The sequence below is a fragment of the Monocercomonoides exilis genome (assembly GCF_001643675.1).
Source record: "Monocercomonoides exilis strain PA203 chromosome Unknown scaffold62-463630, whole genome shotgun sequence".
NCBI lineage: Eukaryota > Preaxostyla > Oxymonadida > Polymastigidae > Monocercomonoides > Monocercomonoides exilis.
This window is the reverse complement of record NW_027150607.1, coordinates 1-16,226: the sequence shown is the minus strand read 5'-3', so window position 1 is coordinate 16,226 and position 16,226 is coordinate 1. Positions and strand designations below refer to the sequence as shown.

The 16,226-nt window shown below is 50.6% G+C and overlaps 4 protein-coding genes across 4 annotated transcripts; 2 read left to right on the top strand and 2 right to left on the bottom strand.

Annotated features, from left to right (window-relative positions):
• Positions 1–216: 216 nt before the first annotated feature.
• MONOS_18304 (uncharacterized protein) lies at positions 217–2,401 on the bottom strand (the record flags this gene model as incomplete). Its single annotated transcript, XM_067871312.1, has 3 exons — positions 217–1,011; positions 1,077–2,298; positions 2,375–2,401. 3 exons carry the CDS (start codon positions 2,399–2,401, stop codon positions 437–439), a joined length of 1,824 nt encoding a protein of 607 aa, XP_067719420.1. The 3' UTR covers positions 217–436.
• A 747-nt stretch (positions 2,402–3,148) lies between these two features.
• On the top strand, positions 3,149–5,986 carry MONOS_18303 (uncharacterized protein; the record flags this gene model as incomplete). Its single annotated transcript, XM_067871311.1, has 1 exon — positions 3,149–5,986. The coding sequence occupies one exon, from the start codon at positions 3,149–3,151 to the stop codon at positions 5,984–5,986; it is 2,838 nt and encodes a 945-aa protein (XP_067719419.1).
• A 71-nt stretch (positions 5,987–6,057) lies between these two features.
• On the top strand, positions 6,058–11,238 carry MONOS_18302 (uncharacterized protein; the record flags this gene model as incomplete). Its single annotated transcript, XM_067871310.1, has 4 exons — positions 6,058–6,953; positions 7,007–7,593; positions 7,641–9,490; positions 9,571–11,238. 4 exons carry the CDS (start codon positions 6,058–6,060, stop codon positions 10,921–10,923), a joined length of 4,686 nt encoding a protein of 1,561 aa, XP_067719418.1. The 3' UTR covers positions 10,924–11,238.
• A 397-nt stretch (positions 11,239–11,635) lies between these two features.
• Positions 11,636–15,734, bottom strand: MONOS_18301 (putative alanine--tRNA ligase; the record flags this gene model as incomplete). Its single annotated transcript, XM_067871309.1, has 3 exons — positions 11,636–15,171; positions 15,327–15,439; positions 15,555–15,734. 3 exons carry the CDS (start codon positions 15,732–15,734, stop codon positions 12,012–12,014), a joined length of 3,453 nt encoding a protein of 1,150 aa, XP_067719417.1. The 3' UTR covers positions 11,636–12,011.
• Positions 15,735–16,226: the final 492 nt, after the last annotated feature.

Below are 16,226 nucleotides of genomic sequence, written 5' to 3'. Positions count from 1 at the left end.
ATAAATAATCAAATGTTTCAACCTCAATTCCTGTTGGACCAGTGGGATTCACAATAAAATACAAACAGGCTTCAACACCGTGCCCATTTGCTGATTATTCTCTTTATTTGGGAGATAATAATAATCCAGGTGCTGGATATTTATGTGTGAATATTTGGTAAGGATCCATTCTGGGTTCATATTGCTGAAGAATAACACAAAACAAATTTATAATTTGATAGACGTTTTATTTTATTGATTAATTTTTTTTGTATTTTTTCTCAAAAAGAGATTTGTTTTTATTTTTTAATTTAGTTTTTTAAAACTAAAATTTTCTTTCAAATAAAATAAATAAAATAAAATAAAATAAAAAAACAAATTGTTCAAAAAAGGGAAATAGAGAAAGAACATTCAAAACATTTTTTCTTTTGTCGAAAATTACGCATGTGCGCTTTGCTCAGGGCTTCAGAGCAGGAAGCGCCTCAGCACACGCAACCCTCAGATAGCGGGGCATCTGGGAGATGTCTGCATCTCTGTTCCCCTTCCCGTGGATCCAGTTCTTCACCCTTTTCTTGAAGTTGATCGGCATCCTGTCGAACACCCACAGGTACCTCTGCTGCAGCGGTGTCGGCCGGAACACCCAGCACCTCCGCTTCCCCATCTGTGCTCGCAGCGTTTCACGCTTGGCTCTTCTGCCCTTTTCGCGCACAAGCGCTGCTGTGTCAGAGCCAGACAGCGAAGAAGGCAGCTTCCCTCCTGCAAACAGACCTGCAGGAACAAGAGGCACAACAACCTGCACGACCTGCTGCACCAGCAAGCTCGCTCTATTTTCATCCAGCACAACGTTACAGGGAATCGCAGAATCGTTGAGCTCAACTTCTGCATTGGTACTTTCTCGAACAACTCGCCAGCATCCCTCCCATTCTGGTGGTGCTGCAAACGCTGCATCAAAAGTGCCTCCCCAGCAAGAGCCGGCTGGAGATGGCTGGCTGTGCACAGTTTGTCTTCCGTTTCCCAGCAGCCCAGCTGAGCCTGCGCAGTGCAAGCAAAGTCTGCAAAGCTGAATTTTCCCTTGTCTGCCTCTGCACCAGACAGACAGCCTGACCACTCACTTCCACCTTCACGAGACTTCCCTTCAAGCTCCCTCCAAACCCCTGCAGAAGCACAGCCAGCTGTCTTGCCTGCGCCATGCGGTCTCGAGCGAACATGCAATTCTGCCAGCGCTGGGCATCCGCGCCGAGGGTACAGCTCCACCTGCTCCATCAGCTGGTCCAGCATCTCCATCTTGATTTTCTTCATCTGCTTCTTCACCTTCGGATACAGCTCATAGAAGTTCGCCTTCTCCTGCAGCTCCCCCTGCCTTCCCCAGCCTTCTCCGCCTTCGCCTCCTCCCCAGCATTCCTGTGCTGCTGCACCAATTCCCTCACTCAATCCCGGCTCATTCACAGCTCCATCGCCTGCCCTGCCCGCTGCTGCCTCTTCTGCCGCCTCCCACATCACCCGCTCTGCCTCGTCCACAACCCAGTCTTTCCCCACCCACACCCCAAACATCTTGTGGAAGATCCTTGCCTCTTTGATCTCCACCCGGATCGTCTTCTCCCGCAGCCTCCGCGCCTTTTCTGCCTCCTCCCTCAGCGCCTCATCCACCCCTGCCTCTTCTGTGCCTGAGCCAGCGCCCCCTTTCACCCCTGCCAACAGCGCAACCTCTGAAATGCTCCCTGCCCTCCGCTGCACCTCGCTGTCGTAGCTCCGCCAAAGGCTCACCAGTACCTCCCTCTTGTTCTTCACGAAGCTGTCGCCCCACCCGAGTATCTTTGCCAGGGGTCTTGCCAGCCCCTCTGGCCCCAGCCCATCTGCAGGCATCCACGAATCTCTCTCTTGCTCTTCTTTGGGCTCCGAATTGTCAGACGGGGGTTCCTCCTTCTGCGCCTTTGAAGAATGTCCCAGATCGAGACACACAGGCAGCTGAGTGCCCACAGACGATGAAACAAAATGTGGCTCTGAAGAGCTCGGGGCACTTTCCACAAACGAAAACCAGTTGGACGAACGAAAAGATGAAGTCGGCTGCTCCAGCACACTTTTCATCTGCCCGCTCCTCAGATGCAGCATTTGCGCTGCACTCATTGCAAGCGACGATGAAGCCCCCGATTCCGCTGCAAAGATTGGCAAAGACAAAGCAAACTGCGAAGACGCTCCTCCAAGCAACGAGCCATGAACAGCCTCAGACACATCGCTTTTTTTCGGATTTGCGGTGCTGATGCTCAAACTGTTCCTGCCCTGCAACTCATCCCGCTCGTCGAAACGCTGCGCCAATAAGATCTGCAAATAAAAATATAGCAATGTCCACCGCACAGCAGAAAACAAGAAATCCACAACAACAGAGTGCCTGCCATACCTCATCATGTGTGCGATTGCCCTCCATGCTGTCTCTGCTCAACGCATCAGAAAAACAAAAATACACGTTTTCGAGCTGATAAATATGGCAGGTCCGATCATCGCTTTTTTCATTTCTTCGCTCGGTTTTGATGTTTCTAACAAAGCGCACAACACATCCGCTTTTTGTTTTGCATCACCGTGCATGAGAGTTGTCGAGGTGATTTTGCTGCTTGCAGGGCTGGTTGGCCGAGAAAAGATGATTTTGTGATTTGAACTCAAAATACCCACTGAAACCAACAGAATGATTCGCTTCTCCTTGAAAATTTCCACAACTTTTTGGAATAATCATTACCACATTGATTCATCGTATGAACAACTTTTGACAGCACAGGAAGATGAGAACGAGGAATAAGCTTGGCCAAAATACAATATTTGTTAAATTTCTCAAAATCAGGGCTGCTTTCAAGCATGAGGCTTCCATGAGTGGTGAACAGGTTTCTATGCAATATGCTGACAATTATCTTGTTGGATGATTGAATTGAAATTTTATCTTTGAATTTAACGCCAAAGAAAGAAAGAATGAATGAAAAAGTGAGAATGGTATTTCCAGGCAAAAAGAACAAACCGAGCAAGAAGAGCATCACAAATTCCAAAAATAAAAATATAACTGACGAAATGCAAAATTGAAAAAAAAAAAAGAAAGAAAAAGAAAATCGAGATCAAAGCAACATTTCAAACGAAAAAGTTGAGATAATTTTGTTGATCTGAAAGAGTAAATAATGGTTGCATTCTGATGAGTTCTGCCATTTCCCGTTGCAACGTTCAGCATCTCATGAGAGTTTTGCTGCTGGTGTTCGTTTGTTTGGGATCAGGTGCAACAAGCCAACCCTGGAAGAGCTTTGCTGAGACAGACATTGGCAGTGAAAAAAGAAATGGCAGAGAAGAAACATCAGGAATTGCAGTCTCAAGAAACAGCTTGGAAGGCCGCAGAAGCAGAGCAAAAAGCGAGAACAGTGAAAAGCAAAGGTCCAACGAAGAGAGCTGGATTTCCACTTGGGCTTCGATATCCAACACATCGATGACGATTCAAAAAGCTGTTCTTCAACAAACACGTGGAAAGAGCTTGATTGACATCCAGAGCAGCTCAGCCCTGAAGTTGTGGAGCTGCAGAGTGGAGATTGCACAGGAGGGGGCAGAGAGTCCGTTTAGGATGGAAAGCGGAGAGAGTGTGCTTTTCAACATTTCGCTCCAATTGCCTTTGGGAAGTGGAAGGATGGCGAACCTTGTGAGCCTGTCAGAGTCGAAACACATTCTGTCAAAACCAGGCAGAGTGAGTGTTTCTTCAAGCGATTTCAGGGACTTGGTGCAATGTCACGGTTCGTTTTTGCCTTCGTCGCCTTCCACTTCAGTTGCTGTGCGCCAATGCGAATTCGTCAACATGACTCAGATGCACGAACCTTTCAGACTAGTGGAGAGTGGAACAGCTGGTGCACCAGACAAGAACTGCATAATGGATTCGATAAACTGCAGACAGGTGCAGAATCCTTTCATGGGATGTGTTGTTGACGGTGCTTCCTGTCCGCTGTTCTGTTTCAACTCCTCATTCATGGAGTGCTCTGCGGAATCAGAGAGGCACACATTCGATACAGAAGAAAAGCTGTTTGAGGATACAACATTCTCATATCAAAGCTCGAGCGAAATTTCAGGGGGAGCAATATTACTTTCAGGAAACGCAACGCTAACATTGAAGAACTGCCTGTTTGAGAGTTGTCGATTAACGGGATCTTCTTCAAGAGCAGCTGCAGTGCGAAATGAGGGAACCGGTACTTGGACATCCGAAAACACGACATTCCATTTATGCAGCGCATACGAGGCATCAGGAGCATTCGATTCGAGAGGGACAAATAGCCTAATAATGGAAAAGTGCAAATTCGTTGAATGCGAATCAAGAGGGCATGGAGCTGGAGAGTTATATAATCACATTAGATGTGAAATATCTGAATGTGATTTTTTAAACAATCAGGCAACAAATCATTACTCAGGAGCTTTAAATATTTATCGTATGACAAATGATTTTTCACTTTTGTCATGCCACTTTTTATCGAATAGAGCAAAGACAAATGGTGGAGCAATTCGTTTTGATCGGTCTCAAGAAGAAACATTAACATCAACGATACTTTATTGCGTGTTTTTTAATAACAGTGCAGGAACACAAGGAAACGACATATATGTGAATGGTAGCTGGAATGGAAAGCTAACATTGACGATGAGTGAGTGTTATTCTTTGAGCGAACAGCCACGAACAGTGTTTGAATGGGCGAATCCAGATGAAACAAAGGAATATCTGAAAGACCCTCTGAGCACACTTTCTGTGATAGTTGTGGCAGTGAATGGGTTTGATTGGGATGGGTGTGGGAAGAGCGAGCAAGACTCGTTCAACTGCCTGACCGTGAAGCAAGGGGTGAAACGAGCAGCAGAGGAGTCGATGGAAATGAGGATCAAGGAAGGGGAGTTTGTGTCAGGGGAGGTTGAAGTCAGAGGAGGAAATGTCACAGGGAGAGGAGAAGGGAAAGAGGCGACAGTGATACGAGCAGAGCTTGGAGAGGCAGAAAGTGCGCTTGTTGTGATCAGTGGGGGTGAGGCGAAGCTGATGGATATGAAGATTGTGGATGATGGGCTGAGGGAGCGCAACCGGGTAGGATGCCTGTTTCTTGTGAGTGATGGGGGGAGCTCGCTTGAGCTGAGCGGGTGCATCCTTGCTGGAAAAGACAGTCAGGGGCTGGAGCCATTCTCGAAGACGCGTCTGTGTGCCATTGGAGGAGGGATCACACTTCAGATGTGTGATGTCAGCGGGTTTGGGATGGGGGATGCCTCGTTTGTGGAGGCAGGGAGCACATTTGAATCAGTGAACACAACATACTCATCTGTGACCCGAGCAGTGGGGCATGGGACAGTTGTTGGGAGCAGGGTGGGTGAAGGGAGGAGTGTTGTGTTTGAGAACTGCACAGTGGAGGGATGCAGTTGCGGGAGTGCAGAGGGGAGAGGAGGTGGAGTGCTTGCTGAGATTGCAGGAAGAGGGTCATTTCAGATCAAGAGTTCAGAGGTGAAGGGATGCTTGGTGGAGGAGACAGGCGGGAGGGGAGGAGGGGTGTTTATTGGGGTGGATGAAAGCAGCACGAACAACTTCAGTGTGGGGAATGTGACAGTCGGAGGAAACCAGGCGAGATGGGGAAGAGATGTGTTTGTTCTGTGCGGAGACCTGAATGTGTCTGTTTCGAGTGAGCGGGTATTTGAGATTGAGAATGCTGAGGGTTTGGGTGTTGACCTGGCAGGGACTGACAGTGGGCTGTTTTCTGAGAATGCTGTGGATCTGGGGTATTTCCTTGAGCAGCGGTATTCGGAGGTGATTGAGATATCGGAGGATGGGGTGGATGTTGTTGGGTGTGGGGATGGAGTGTATCCGTGCGAATCGTTCTGGAGAGGATATGAGAATGTGAAGAGAGGGGGAGAGAGGAAAGGGCTGAAGATCCGAGACAAGGCAAGGATATGCGATTGGTATGATATGTCAGGATTCACAGTTGAGGGAGTGAAGGAGGAAGGAAGATCGGAGATCACACTGAGCAGGAAATGACAATTGGAGAAGGAATCAAGAGCATTGTGTGGAACAATGGAGAGGCAGGGTTTTCGAGGATGGAGTTTCGGATGCCACCATCCTTTTCTGTTCCTGTGAGGTGTGCGATTGAATCCTCTGGATCAGAGGGTGGGATGTTGACGCTGGCAGATTGCAGCTTTGGGTGTGTTGGTGGAGGTGGACTGACATATGCCCTGGTTGTGGTTGGGGGAGGAATGATGGAGATGGAAGAGTGCATGATCACTGACATGCGATTTGAGAGGCAGCCATTTGAGTTTTGTGGGAGCAGTGAAATAAGGCTTTTGGAAGACGAGTTTGTGAATGCGGAGCTGAAAGGGCATGCTCTGTTTGGATTGGAAGCAGAAGAGGGAGGTGATGAGAATGGGAGAGGAAATTCGGCTGGGACTGTTGTGAAGATGAATGGCACCCAATTCAGGGGGGTTGTGCTTGAAGACACAAATGAGGCATGCATTGTGTCTTCGAGGGTGGGATTGAATGTTGTGGTTGTTGCTGATGGATGTCTGTTTGAAGGGGTGAGGTCGGAGTTGAGCTCAGAGGGAGGCGCGATTGGGATGGTGCTGGGGGAGGGAGGGATGCTTGAAGTGGTGGGAGTGGAGACAAAAGCGAAGGGATGTGCGTGCGAAGCAGTGGAGAGAGGTAAAGGAGGGTTTGTGTGTGTTGAGTTGCAAGGGGAAGGGAGTGGAGTGTTGTTTGAAGAGATGGAGTTTGAAGGGAATGATGCCTGGGTTGGGCGAGACATGTTTGTGAAGTGTGCGGATCTGACAGAGGTGGTGAATGAGACATCGTTTGGGTTTGCGAAGGAGATTGGAGAAGATGAGCGGAAGAATTCGCTTGTTGGGGTGGATGGGGTGCACTTTGGAGATGGGGAAGATCTGTTTGTGTTCATCACTGGGTATTATGGGGAGGTGGTATATGTGGATGGGAAGGAGGGGGTGAACAACATTGGGTGTGGGAAGGAGATATTTCGGTGCTCGACGTTTGAGTATGGGGTGGAGCGAGTGAGGGAGAGGGGATGAGGAGGATTGTGGTTGGAGAGATGTGCTGGACAGAGAGGGAAACGACTCTGAAGATGGTTGGGGTGGAGTCGGATCGGGAGGATAAGATGAGTGTGATGGAAGTGGAGGAAGTGGTGGAGAAGGAGAAGGGGATGGTGTTTGCGGCAGAGGGAGCATCGTTTTTGAGAGTGAATTTCTCACTTCCTGGAAGGCTTGCGAATGGGCAGAGGGCGCTGATAGGTGTGTGTGGTGAAGGGGCGTGGGTGGAGGTGAGGGAGTGTGTGTTCAGCGGGAAGAAGGATTGTGTGGTGGGATTCCACTTGGTGGCTGGGGAAGATGGAGATGTGGGGATTGTGAAGTGCGAGGTGTGTGATGTTGTGACTGAAAGTGCGTTGTTTGTGTTTGAGGAGAGCGAGAAGGAGAGGAATGGGAGGAGGATGGAGCTGGAGGGATGCAGAGTGAGGAATGTGAGGAACAGGAAGGATGAGGCGAGTGTGGCGTCATCGTCAGTATCGGAGGGGGTGTTTGTGGGGATTGGGAACTCGACGATTGAGCTGTGCTCGGGAGGGAGCAAGAGCTGTGGGGAGGGGTGTGTGTGGCAGTTGCGGTGGATGGGAGGTTTGAGATGAACGACACAGTGGTGGAGGGGTGCGAGGCAGTGGAGGGGAAAGGAGGAGGGGTGTATCTGAGGAGCACGGTGGAAGAGAGGGAAGCGCTGGGGTTTGTGCTGGGGAATGTGGAGTTTGGGAAGAACAAGGCGCTTGTGGGGAGAGATGTGTATGTGCGGTGCTGGGAAATTGAGTCTCAGATCAGCGAGAGGCAGTTTGTGCTGGATCTGCGAGAGCCGCGATATGACAGGGAGAATGCGATCTGGGGAGGAGAGGGGGAAAAAGAGGAGGATCTGATTCCGCTGATTGTTGTGTATCGGAGCGAGCTGATCTTCGTGTGCGGGGCAGATGGGGAAGGGAGTGACTCGAAGCCGTGTGGGAACTCGACACTGCCATGCCGATCGCTGGACTATGGGCTGTCGCATGTGCTGGCATCGTCGTACAGCCAGGTGCTGATCGACAGAGAATCAGGGCTGAGGAAGGACTGCCAGATATGCTCGGTGGCAGTGAAGAGTCTGCATGGGTCAGAAGGAGCGAAGGTGGTGTTTCGGGAGGAGGTGGAGCAGGAGCCGTTGGCAGAGGGGGTTGTGGAATGCTCAGAGGAGGTGTGGCTGGAAAACATGGGGATGGTGTTTCGGGGAGGATTCCGGTCGGCACATGAGTGTCTTGTGGTGGAGCTGAATGGGAGCTGCACGATTTCGCGGGGAGTGTTTTCATCAGAGGGAGAGGGGATTGTGGTGGAGCACACGCTGGTGAGGGTGGTGTCGGGGAGGTTTGAGATGAGGGAGTCGCGGGTGGAGGGGATATGTGGGAGAAAGGCACTGATGCGGTTTGAGGAGAGCAGTGTTGTGGGAGTTGTTGGGTTTGAGGCGAGGGAGCTGGATGTGGGAGAGTCGGTGATGTGGATCGGCACAGGGGCAAAGGTCACAGTGAAAGAAATGGAGTGTTGGGATGTTGTGTGTGGAGGCTGCTCTGTTGTGAGTGTTGGAGATGGCGATGATGGTGAAGATGATGAGGGAAGGGGAAGGGGAGTGAAGGAAGGAGGATCTGTGAAGGTGGCACACTCTTTTGTGAGGAACATCAGGCGAAGCACAGAGGGGGCATGTGCTGTTGAGGCGAGATTGGAGGATGTGGAGATGGTGGTTGCAAACTGTTCGTTTGGCAACAACACAACGCCTGGAAGGAAGGGGCAGATCATGAGTGTTGAGGGGAGTGGGGAGCTGGTGGTGGAGGGATCGTTGTTTGAGGGGAAAGTGGGAAAGGACAAAGAGAGTCTGGGAAATGCACAGGGGGATGAGATGTGCAGATGGAATGGATCGCTGGTGGAGCTGGTGGAGAGCAAGGGGGTGGTGAGAGACACGACAGTGAGGGATGGGGCAGAGGGAGGGATGGGAGTGGTTGGGGGGAGTGTTGTTGTGGAGAAGGGGGTGTTTGAGGGGAACAGGCCATTGGCAGGGATGGAGAAGTATCCGTCGTATCGGAGGAACATTTTGTGCAGCGGGATGGGAGAAGTGGACGTGGTGAGTGTGAAGGGCGGAGACGGGATGGGGGCGAGGAGCTCGATGTGGATGCTGAACGAAGGGTGCAATGTGAAGGGGATCACAGAAGACAGAGGCTCTTCGTTCTTCATCCCCACGCTGAGAGAGGTGAGAGTGGAAGAATCATCAGAAGCAGAAAATGTGTCAGAGGCGAGAGTGAGATTTGTGGGGTCACTCCTTATTCCGTGCAACCTGTCGTTCAGGGTTGTGGTTGTTGTTGAAGATGTTGAGCAGATTGAGTGTTTCGAATTTGAGGAGGCGGGGCATGTGAGCGAGGATGAAGCTGTGGGGAAGATTCCGTTGTCTGTTGTTTCGGGAGCATCAGCGCAGACAGAAGTGAAAGTGTGCATCCTCTTTGGAAATGCAGAGTCTCCTTCATCGACAGAGTCGTTCATCATCAAAAAATAAAAAGTGAGCCCAAGGTTGATGGAGAAGATAGAATTGCTGAAGGTGGGAAAGGAGGAAAATTTTCATGGGTGTTGATTGTGTGTGTTGTAATTGTAGTAATACTTTTGATTGCATTGATCATATCTATTATTCGATGGAGAAAAGCTAAAAATGAGAATAAAGATCTGAGAGAGATTGTTGATGATAACATCAGAAAAGATCCGAAGGCTTTTGAGATGGTGACGATGGAGATGTCGCCTGAAGAGCAGTGGAGGAGAGCAGAGAGAGAGGCAGAGAAGAAGAATGAAGAGAGGATCAAGAAGAGAATGAATGGAAAGGAGATGGTGCATTCGGAGTCTGAAGAGTATCTTTTGAGCGAGAGTGGTTCAACTGAATACATCTTGGGAAAGGACTCAGACAAGATCCCAGATTGGGCATTGGAAAAGGTTGAAGAAGAGGAAATTAGAAAACAGACTCCATCACCATCCACCTCAACCACTTCAACAACTGATTCAGATTCCACATTTGTTCGAGGGGAGGATCTGTGCCCAACCACTTCATCTATGTCTAATCTGGTGGATGCAATGGCCTGTTCGTCTCCTCATGAGAAATTGATTGTGGATCTGAGGGATTCGCTGTTCATGCTGCTTCATGGGAGGAATGAGAAGAAAGAGATGGCGATTGGAAGTCTTCAACAAAGAGAGCAGACAGCTGCCCAGATCCTGTTCTGGGTGGCCAATCTTGCACTTCACTCCTTTGATGAGATGGAAAACGGATTATCTTCACTGGCCAATCTGAGTCCTCACATTGTTCTTTTCTCAGAACACATGGTGATCTGCATTGCCCTCCACTCCGACTGCTCATCAGACTCAGACACTTCATCATCGATCTCATCAACAACAGTTGTGACATCTGCAAGTGATGATGATGATGACTCTCTGCCTTCATCAGCTTTTGAGGATGAGGATGATTCCAGGAAGGAGTGCTTGAGGTGGAAGGCGCCAGAGTTGTTGATCAACAAAAACATGGGAGCAACGAAGGAGTCGGTGGCATTCTCGATTGGGATGATGCTGTGGGAGTGCTTGACGCTGGAGATCCCGTTTGGGGAGTATGAGGCAGAGGTGGCGGGGCAGAAGATTGTGAATGGGGAGAGACCGAGGAAGGATGTGAAGAGCACGGGAAGTCTGAGCACAGTGGTTGGCCAGTGCCTTTCAGCAGTTCCGGAACAACGGCCCACGCTGGCTGGGCTGAAGCGAGAGTTTATCCAGCGGTTTCCGGCAGGAGGTTTAGTCATGACTGTGTCGGATGCTGTGGATGTTGAGGAAGACACAAACGGAACAAACAATGGGAGTGGGAATGGGAGTTGGAGCTTGATGAGCGAGAGATGAAAAGTGTTTGAGGGGTTGGTGTTTGTGTTTGTGGAGCTTGTGAAGATACCATTTGGGATTGGATGGGAAGAGAAGAAAACAGAAGCATTTGAGCTTTGAATGTTTTTGTTTGTTTTTGTGGGGTATTGGCTCTTTCATTGAGAGAGTCAGATGCCTTTCACCTGTTTTTGGTTGTTGGGTGTGTTGCAATGGGTAAAGATGGAAAGCTTCTGTTTTCCCTTCTGTTTTCTTTTTATCTTTTTATTTCACTTTTTGTTTTTTGTTTTGAAAGGAGTTGTCATTTCAAACAGTTTCAACAATTTGGAGATGTGGGGAGTAAGGCATTGAATTTGTTCGTTTGGGCCACAGCTAGTACACAACAACATTCCGATAAAAGCATTGGCATCTTTTCACAATTCTGAACAATCAAAACAAAAAACGAAAGAGTTTTGATGAAACAATGATTTCAAAGAACTTTATTTTTTCCCATGCCTTCTTGTCTGCTTTTTGTGCTCATGGTTATTCTCCACATTTGACGTGAGAATGAAAATTGAAGCGACAGGAGAGGTTGAACAGACAAAGGTTAAGAAAAGAGAGGAGGTCTGTTCCCATCTGCAAATAATTTTTGGTGAACCTTTTGGTCATTTTCTCAATAAATGCACAGAGAAGTGGGCCAATCATCTACCACCACCAATAATAAGAGAATGAGAAAGAAAAGAAAGTGAATGTTTGCTAAATAGAGTGTACAGCGTGTTGTGGGTGCAGCCAATGCCCATTCAGTAGAGCATCGCAGAGCAGAAGTGAAAGCAAAGGCAAAGGCAAACATAAAAAACAAAACGAGAAAAGGAAGACAAAGATAAAGAAGATAATAATTATTATGATTACGTTAATGACTATGATTGATAATTGATGAATAAAAAAAAATTAAATAAATAAATAAAGAAATAAAAGTACTGAGAGAAACAACAGAGCAACGAATGAATGCAGAAACATGAATATTCGAAGCAATTATGGCCAGTCATGCCCCTTCGTCAGCCAACAACTCTCAAACTCTCAAAAGGACATCTGCTGCCTTTCCTCCTTCATTTTTCCCCTCTTTTGTGCTGCAATCACAGATCCAGCTGCACAAACCCATGCTTCTCGAAGTACCCCACCACCGGCTGCCACGATCGCAGCAACACACACTTCAGCTGCACTGTCCAGTTCGGCAGCGGCTTCCCTTCCTCCTGCTTCACCCCTGCCTTCCCTTTCCCCACCTCCACCACCAAAGGCGCTGCCTTGTCCTTCTTCTTTGCTCCACCTGCCGCTCCTGCTGGTGCTGGAGAAGTTGATGAGGATGACGAGGATGACGAGGATGAGGGTGATGACGAAGCAGCTGGCTCAGTTGCTGCATTGGCTGCATCCACAACTGCCTTCAGCCCTTCCATCGTGATCTCCTCTGATTCCAATTCCGATGATGATGAGGAGGAGGATGAGGATGTTGCGGGAGGCACCCAGCCGAGGATCCCATACACATATGTCGGCCCCACAAACACAACCCCCCACTTCCCATTCGGACTTCCAATGAATGCCTCGCTGCTCTCTGCCCCTTTCTCCCCTTTTTCTTTCTCTGCCTTCTCTGCCTGCTCCTGCGCTGCCCGGATCGCTCGCTTCGCTGCCACTGGCGCACGCGCAATGCACCACGTCAGGTTCGAGAAGTCTGCCGTCGCCACCAGCGTCAGCGCCGCATTCGACCGAGTAAACGCCCGCTTCACAATCTCGTTCTGGTACTTCGGCAGCAGCGTCAGCGACAGCTTGTACGCATCAAAGAACTTCACCGCACACGAGTAGAACTCCGCCGGCGTCGTCGCCCACGCCTTGCAGATCTGGCTGTCCCGCTCGTCCAGCTCCTCGTAGCTCTCCCGCGCCCGCGGCCCCGCCACAAACTCCAGCCGCACCGCCCCGTCTCCTTCCCGCGTCGCCCCCACAACCCGGATCAGCAGCACCTCCTGCGTGTTGTTCAGGTGCGACCCGCAGCACGCCTCCACGTCTGCATCCCCCATGCTCACCACTCGCACATTCAGCCCCGGCACCACCCCGCCCTGGTACAGCGAGAACCCGTGCTCCCGCTCTGCATCCTCCTTCTTCATGTGCCGCTTCGTGATCGGCAGCCGCGCCATCACCAGCGCGTTCGCCCGGTCCTGGATCGCCCGCACCTCCTCCCGCGTCAGCGCTGCAAAGTGCGTGATGTCCAGGTGCGCCCCGCTCACCGTCTTCTTCGCCGACGCCTGCCACACATGCGGCCCCAGCACATGCTGCGCTGCTGCATGCACCAGATGCGTCGCGGTGTGGTGGCACGCCAGCTGGTACCGCCGCGCCCGGTCAACCTCTCCATACGCCTTCACCGCCCCTGCTCCAGCCCCACTCTCCCACCCCTTCGCAATCGCCGACGCCTCTGCCTCTGTCAGCGCTGGCACCACCCGGTGCGCCACACAGTGCCCACACTTCACCACATCCACCACTGCAAACTCTTTCCCCTTCCTCTTCCCGCACTTGCACTTGCACTTGCATTTCTCATCGCTCGATGAACTCGATGAACTCGACGAGCATTCTTCCTCCCCTTCTCCTCCCCCAAACTCGATCCACAGCTTCCCTGTGTCGTTCTCCTGCCCGCCCGACGTCGGATAGAACAGCGTCTCGTCCAGCACCACCAGGTCCCTCTCCCGCGTCTCGTTGTTCACAAACACCCGGATGCACCTCCCCTCAAACCCCAGGTCCTCCAGATCCATCGGCTTCTCCACCGCCGGATCCGACTCCTCCCGCCGCGCATACAGCAGCTCCTTCGTCTCCGGCACCCCTTTCATCTGCTCCGCATACGCGTTCACCCCGTCGACAGCTGCCGCGTCGTCTTCTCCTTCATCTCCGCCAGCTCCGAGTAGTAGTTCTGCGGGATCTGCTGCCCCGTCACTTTCGCTATCTGGTCTGGCATCACCCCGTATGTCGTCGACAGCTTGATCCAGTCCTCCACCGTCAGCTCCACATCCTTCACCGCCTTCCCGTCTTTTCCTCCTTTCCCCCGCCTTTCTTCCCTTCCCTCCAGCCGGAGCTGAAGAAGATGATGATGAAGCAGATGAAGAGGCAGAAGACGAGCTGCTGCCCTTCGCTGCCCCTTCCCTCCGCTCAATCTCCTTCGCTCGCTCGTTCTGCACTGCAATAATCCGCCCCACTGCATCGTTGTCTGTGTCCCGCCACTTCTCATACTCCTTCCGCACAATTTTCTCCAGCGACGGGTTCTCTGTGAATGTCCCGTACAGCCCCCGCAGCGTCTCCCGGTGGATCGCCATCAGCTCGCAAAGCCCTTCCACCCCGCCGATCTTCTCCCACCACCCCCGATTCCCCAGCACCGCAAACACCCGCCGCAGCAGGCTCCGCAGATTCGACCCTCCTCCCGTCGACGACGGCAGCGACCCGTCCTCAATCGCCACCAGAAACGTCCGCGTGTGGTCCGCAACCACAATCAGATCCCGTCCCAGCTCCACTCCCTCCCGCAGCGTCTTCACTTCCATCCCCAGCCGCTCCGCAATCTCTGCCCACGTCTTGTCGATGTCCTCGCACTCGTCAATGTTCAGCAGGCAGCTGTACGGCCCAAACTTCCGCCACACACTCGCATCCACCTCCGCCCCCGTCTTCTCCTTCAGAAACGCCAGCGCCTCCGGAAACACATCCGTGTACGACGTGTTCGACCCGTTCACCAGAAACGGGATACGCTCCAGCCCAATCCCCACATCCATCACCCGCAGCGGTAGCGGCGCCCACGTCTTCTTCACCATGTCCGCCTTGAACTCCATAAACACCATGTTCCCCACCTCAATCCCTTTCACAAAGAACTCCACACACGGCCCCAGATTCCCGCCCCCAGCCCACACATCCTCGATAAACGTGATGTCCCCCTTCGGGATCCCCAGCGTCTCCGTCAGCCATCGCAGGTTGTTTTCAATCAGCCGCGTCCGCGGGTACTCCGTGTCTTCCTGCGGATAGAACGACTGGATTCCAATCATCACAAACCCGCTGTAGTGCCGCCCCGAAATCCCGATCGAGTCCAGGTCGTTGAACCGCAGGCAGAACTGCGGGCAGATCAGCGGGTTTGCCGGCGGCTTCAGCTCCCCGCTCACGCAGTACGGCTGGAACGCATAGATCCCTGCTGCCACATAGTCCACATCATCTCGCCACCGCGCCACCACCGGATACCGCTTGATCGCTGTATGCGGCGGCGTCGTCGTCTCAAACGAGCTGCATCACCCACACCCCGCCAAAGCAGAAACACACAAGTCGCAAGTTGCAAGTCAAAAGTCAAAAGCCACAGCCAAATCAAAATGAAATGAAATGAGATGAGATGAAATTAATTAAAAAAAAATAAAACGCTGCCCAGCTGCAGCCCTGCACACCTCTTAAACCCTTCCCACGCTTCCTTATACGTGATCTTGTGGCCCTGCGCCCCGATCCCGCACCCCACCCCGATGTGCCCGTACTTCCCTTCGCAGTTGCTGTCGCCGCATGTCTGCACACATTCACAAAACACACAAACACAAAAATCACACAAATCACACGGCCCCCGCAAAAACACCCCAAAAACAGTCTTCAACACAAAAACACTAACAGCAGCAACGCATAACTGTTCGCTCCGGCGACGCGCGCCAATAGTTGTGCCCGCACTTGCACGTCACCCGCTCGAACCCGTAGTCCTTCAGCACCACGGTGGGGTAGTACTTCTCCCACTCCCGCGCAAATATCGGTCTTGCATACGCTTTCAGCTCTTTCGATGAGCACGGATGCGCTTCTTCTTCTGCTGCCATCACAAACAATGGAATCCTTCCCAAAACAAAAATATTCTATTTTCTATTTTAAAATTATTTTGATTTATGGATCTTTAAGAGCTATTTATGAAATTATTTTGTGATGATATTTATTGTATTTGGAGAAATATTGCATATATTTTTGTAAATATTTGCATTTTATGCAAATGTTTTGTTGAAAATGGTACAACTGATAATGATTTTATATCCGAAAATGCTTTATGCAAAGGAGCAATATCTGCTATGAATATGATTGGCAATAATTATCAAATGGAAAGAAACGAAAAAATTACAGATAATAATTCAAAATTTTGCAATATTGATTTCCCGTCACCTTCATTTAAAGAAGCATTCTCTTATGGTGATAGAAATGTTCGTAATAACGCATCACAACCACTGGAAAGTGTTTATGTTGAAAATAATTCTTTAGATACAGATGAGTGTGGAAGCAAAGATAATCCGTGCAAAACTTTGACGTATGCAGTTGAACGT